Below are 6,000 nucleotides of genomic sequence, written 5' to 3' on the forward strand. Positions count from 1 at the left end.
GTATTGTATTTTTCAAGACAACCTATTGCAAGATGATGAGAATATCCTGTTAGAAGACATGCATTTAAACAGAGAAATTTCCCTGCCTCCTGAGGCTCCCAATACAATAGTGGGTATGTTAAAGTTTTCCTTTGTGTAGAAAATGAAAAGATATTTGTTTGGATTAAGCCTTAGAATGTCTATGTTTAAGTAGCAGTACAGTATATTAAAAGATAAAGAAGACTGGGCATGGTGGCGCACTCCTGTAATCCCAGCACTCGGGAGGCTGAGGCAGGACGATCACTGTGAGTTCGAGACCAGCCTGGGCTACATAGAGTTCCAGGTCAGTCTCAACTACATAGTGAAACCCTATCTCAGCCCCCCACCAAAAAAGATAAAGAATATTTTCCCTCAAACTTTTAATCTGATGCTAGACAACATGGAATAGGAAGTTGGTTTCTTTTGCAATATGAAAAGTGAACCCAGGATCTTTGCAATGGCTACATCCTCAGTTGATTGACTGATCAATTGATCAATTGATCGAGTGAGTGAGTGACTGAGTGACTGGCTAACTGACCGATGACTGACTGACTGACTGAGCCAGAGTCTTGCTAAGTTGCTAGATAGCCCAAGGTTGGGCTCAAACTCATAATCCTCCTATCTCAGCCTCCCACAGTGCTGAGATTTAGGTTCTGAGAATGGCAGTGAATGGTATTTTAACCAGGACTGGGTTTATTATGAGCACATGTCTAAATTCTTTGACCAAATACTGAACTGTTGAATCCTAAAAATAACATATGTTGCATGGTTTAAAAAATGATATTGTTTGACAATCTGTATACAATCTCAGAGACATTAAAAGTATGGGGGTATTTTCTCTACTTTAAATTCTTTCAAAAGTACTTCAGATGGTTTGAGATATTTTTGGATGATTTTTCTTTAAAAGTAAATGTATAGTTAGCTCTATTTTGATCTTCACAAGGTTGATGTTCTATTTCGTTTCTAATTAAATAATAGGCATTGAAAATTAAGAAGAATTAGGCAGTAAATTTTATAGTTTTTATAAGTCAATTGATGCGATTCAACAGAATATAAATATTTATCAATATACCAAAATTATATCAGTCATTTATTGTATTTGCTTCTACTGTTTTCAGTTTTACTGTGAATGCTTCCCAGCCTTAGATATCTTATGTGTGAAAGGGGTCATGATATTGACTTGCCCAAGTACTATGGGCCCTCTAATGTTTAATCTCTGAGTCTTTTCACCACTATTAAATACATGATCCTAAGAATTCAGATATAGCTCCAGTTAGCAATATAATCTGTTAATGTTCACCTTAATTCTTATATAGTCCTGCAGATTAGAAATAACAATGTTTTTATAATTACTTTAATGGCACCATTAATTTGTAGAACCAGATAATCCAGATGGCATATGTGTACCTGAAAATGAAAAACTGGATGAAACAACATTATTAGCAAATGATGATGGAATCTTTGCTCTTGAACCAATTGATGTTTCAGGTCAGAGGGATTCATGTTATTTTACCTTTTATACACTGCTGTCTTATTTACTTTGAGATATTTGAATAATCAAAAATTATAGATAATAAATCTAGTAATAGAATTTTTAATACTATAGGCAAAGCGTATAGAGAAAATTTGAGATAATTCTTTCATTGTATTCAATTCTGTTCAAGTCATATATCCAAGTTTAGAAGCTGGGAAGTTTAAAAGTGAATTCAGTTCAAGAAGTTATTTAGTCATTATTCTGTGTACATAGAAATGAAAAAAAAATGGTACTTTTCTTTAAGAAGTTTTATGATCTTGACTTCCCCTCCAAACACTGGGAAATGCTATACCCTCATTGCATCCTCATGAGCACTCACTGCAGGAAAGGGAAGCCCCACACACACACTCTAGACAGAAAACAAACAAATGAACAGTCCCTACAGACTCCTTTAGATGAGCACTCCCATCTGCTGACTCCCAGAGATCTTTGCCTGCTAAAAAACATACCCCTTGACTCCTGTGGACCCCAGCAGATGCACAAATGTGCCTGTGGGTTGTACCATAATGCCCACAGGGGTGTGTGTGTGTGTGTGTGTGTGTGTGTGTGTATGTGTGTGTTGGGGGGGAGTAGTACCTAAGTCAAACCCAGGGATAGCATCAGATTCTGCCTGCTAACTGGAGGGAGAATTATTCAAACTAGGTTACCGTGGGTTCTGAGTGCAAGAGAAAAGTGGGGAAATTGCTGTGGCTTCCTATAATCAGACCACAACTAAGGAAAGAAATTGTGTGAATACTCAGGCTTTGTGGCACAGTGGTCACATGGAAATCACATTCATGGTTTCTTTTTGTAGTATTTGACATTGGTGTTTATTTTCCTTCCCTCTTCCTGTCTCCCTATATCATTTCTTCAACTCAAGCTTCTATAACAATAATTTTTCCTATTTTTTGTTTCTCCTACTTTTTAAATTCTTTTCAAGTTTTTTTTGATATATTCTGCTCTCTCTGTCATTCTAATATTTTCTCATAATAACATTCTGTCTTCAATATTCTATTACTTTTGCTCTGCCTTATCTTACCTAGCCCTCTGTCTTCCCTTGACTCTTCTCTACTTTACAGGTGAATAAATATATCACCAAGTTCCAAAAAACCTCATAGCTTTCCTCAATCCCCAAATACACCTTCTTCCTCCTACATCCCATCTTGCTCCCACAAATATCTTCATAAAACCATCAGCACCAACCTTTCAATTCAGCTAAAAGACTTTCAACAGAATCTGGCCCCTTATCTAATTTTTTCTACCTATTATTAGGTATCCTACGTCTCCTCTTTTACCCACTCTCTCCATCTCTTTCTTTCCCTCTCCTTTTACATCACAGAATAACTGCTATAACAATACAATCTAAGCTACAAAGAGTACTGATAAAGGGTGAAAGTATAAATGCAAGATTTATCACATGTAACTGATATATGATCTGATCCATTGATACTATAACAACCATTAGTAATTCTTTCCTGAAAACTCTGACAGGATTCAAACCACTTAAATTATATAGCTGAAGAGGTAAATAAATCATATCATTGGAAGAGAATATCAAACTAAAAAGACCTTTATATCAACTACAATCTCTCTCACCCTGCTCAACCTCAGCCCTTAACACAAACACCCATATATACACATAAACATGAGAAAACAAGGCAACAAGGCCCACAAAGTCTCCCAACTCTCCCAATGCAGATCCAAAGGTATACCAGTGGAGAGAAAATCAAGTATTAGGTAACAAAGCTTTATGAAATTGATTAAAGAAGAAGTAAATATACCTGATGAGTTAAAAGAAGACATGACCCAAAAGTTCATGTAATTATCTTAAAAATGAGCAGTGTGGATATGAGAAAAACAAAACCTTGGAAGAGCCAACCAAAATAGTTCAAAACATGAATGACAAATTTACCAAAGATATGAACTCCACCAAAAGTATCAGATAATAATATTGGGATATAAGAAGTTGTATAGAATTCATAAATTGCAGAAATGGCCAATGTGAAGACAGGGTTTCTGAAATCAAGATCAAAATGGTAGATTATGATGAATTATTCAGAGAAACCTTAAAAATGATAAAAGAATGAAAAAAATTCATCCAACAGCTTCTAGACAACACTAAGAATAACAGCCTAAGGCTAATTGGAGTCAGAAACTAGAAGACAGCACGTGGAATAAAAAAGTTGTTTATTTACAGAAATCATAATAGATGCTAGGGAATTAGCTTATGGCACAGCGCTTGCCTGGCAAGCATGAGGTCCTCATTTTGATCCCTGGTACAAAAAAAGAAAAAGCAAGCATAATAGAAAACTTCCCAAGTATGAGAAAAGAATTCAACACAGATAAGTGAGGCTTACAGAACACCAAGCATGATGACATATTTTAATCAAAATACCAGATACTCAATTTAAAAAATAATTTTAAAAGCTTTCATCAAAAAACAAAACATTAGTTATAAAGGTAAACCCATTAAGATTACAGTAGACTTCTCAATATAAACATTAAAAGCCAGGAGAGCCTGGAGTGAAGTATTTCAAGCCTTAAAAGCAAACAACTTCTAACCCGGATTAATATGTCTGGTGAAACTTTGTCTCAAAAATAGATGGGGAAATAAGTACATTCCATAAAAAAAAAACAATTTAAGAACTATATGAACACCAAACCAGCACTCCAGAAAATACTACAGAGATTGTGAAGCCAACAAAGCCAAAAACCTGGATGGAATAAATTCATCGAGCAAGGCAAATAGACCAAAAAAAAAAAAAGTCATCCACAAAAAATAATTCAATATCAGGAATAAATCAACACCTTTCAGTAATAACTTTCAATGTTAAGGGCCTCAACTCCCCAATTAAATGACACAGAATGGTAGACTAGATTGAAAAAACAGGATCCAACAGTCTATTGCATTCAAGAAACTCATCTAACCTTAAAAGACATTCATAAACTAAAAATCAAAGGATGGAAACTAGTATTTTATGCATCAGTAAAAGAAAACTACAAGCCAATCACCTTAATGAACATAATACAAAAATCTTCACTAAGACATTGGCAAATAGAATACAACACATCTTCAAAAGGATCATACATCATGATAGGGTTACAAGGATCGTTTAACTTATACTGATTAATAAATGTAATACCCTATATAAACAGAAGCAAAGACAAAAATCACATGATCATATAATCAATGCAGAAAAAGCTGTGACAAAATCCAACATTCATTAATGATTAAAAAAAACATGAAGAAAATAAGTATAGAAAGACCTTACTTGAATCTAATAAAAGCCATTTATGACAACCCAATGGCCAACATCATATTAAACAGATAAAAATGAAAGCTTTTGCTCTAAAATAAAAAACAAGACAAAGATTTCCACTATCACCACTTATATTCAACATAGCACTTGAAACATTATCTGGAGCAATCAGGCAAGAGAAAGAAATAAAATTGGTATGTATAGAAAATGAAGAAATCAAATTATCATTTTGCAGATGATATGATCTTCTAATAGAAGACCCAAGAAATTTCACCAAAAGACATTTAGAATTAATAACCGATTTCAGCAATGTAACAGGATACAAAAATCAACACATAAAAATCAGTAACATTCTTGTACACCAATTATGAACTCAGAAATTAGGAAAATACGGTGGCATCAAGAAAAATTAAATATCTAGAAATTAACCTGATCAAGGATGTTGAAGACCTCCAAAACAAAAACTATAATATTCTGAAAAAGGAAACTGAAGAAAACATCAGAAAATGGAAAGATAGGCACAACCAATATTGTCAAAATGGCTATACTTTAAAAACCCATATACAGACTGCAATCCCAATCAAAATAACTACAGCATTCCTCACAGAAGTAAAGAAAACAATCCTAACATTTATATGGAACTAGAAGAAACCCAGAAGAGCAAAAGCAATCTTAAGCAAGAAGAGTAAACCAGGAGGCACCACAACCCCATATTTCAAGTTCATATGTTCACTTCAACACATATGTTAGAGGAAAGATAGTCTTTTAAGCAAATAATTCTGGGATAAGTGACTATCCATATGGAGAAGATTGAAGCTGGACTTGTATCTATCACCATGTACTTAAACTGAAATAAAGAAAGCAAAGATCTAAATATTAAAACCAAAGCAGTTAACCTAGCAACCACTGTGGCAATCTGTATGGAGAAACCTCAAAGAAGTAGGATTAGAGGTCCCATTTGACCCAGCTATTCCCCTGCTGAATATCTTCCCAAAAGAATTAAAAGAATAATACCATAGAGATATATGTGCACCCATGTTCATAGCAGCACAGTTTGTAATAGCTAAAACTTGGAAACAGTCCATTTGCCCATCAGTTGGAGGCTGGATAAATTGTGTGTGTGTGTGTGTGTGTGTGTGTGTGTGTGTTTTAATAAAATGGAATACTACTCAGCCATAAAGAATGAGAAATTAGAGAAATATAAATGTC

The 6,000-nt window shown here is 34.3% G+C and overlaps 1 protein-coding gene across 1 annotated transcript in view; it reads left to right on the forward strand.

Moving 5' to 3' along the window:
• The window catches only part of Rad21l1 (RAD21 cohesin complex component like 1), a 42,755-nt gene that overhangs the window by 21,555 nt on the left and 15,200 nt on the right, over nt 1-6,000 (forward strand). Inside the window, exons 9-10 of the mRNA XM_010612908.2 lie at nt 18-113; nt 1,396-1,506. Coding sequence (XP_010611210.1) covers nt 18-113; nt 1,396-1,506 — 207 coding nt within the window. The remainder of the gene's footprint in view (nt 1-17; nt 114-1,395; nt 1,507-6,000) is intronic.

This window comes from Fukomys damarensis, unplaced genomic scaffold (assembly GCF_012274545.1).
Source record: "Fukomys damarensis isolate Sample0158 unplaced genomic scaffold, DMR_v1.0_HiC HiC_scaffold_22, whole genome shotgun sequence".
NCBI classification, from domain to species: Eukaryota; Metazoa; Chordata; class Mammalia; order Rodentia; family Bathyergidae; genus Fukomys; species Fukomys damarensis.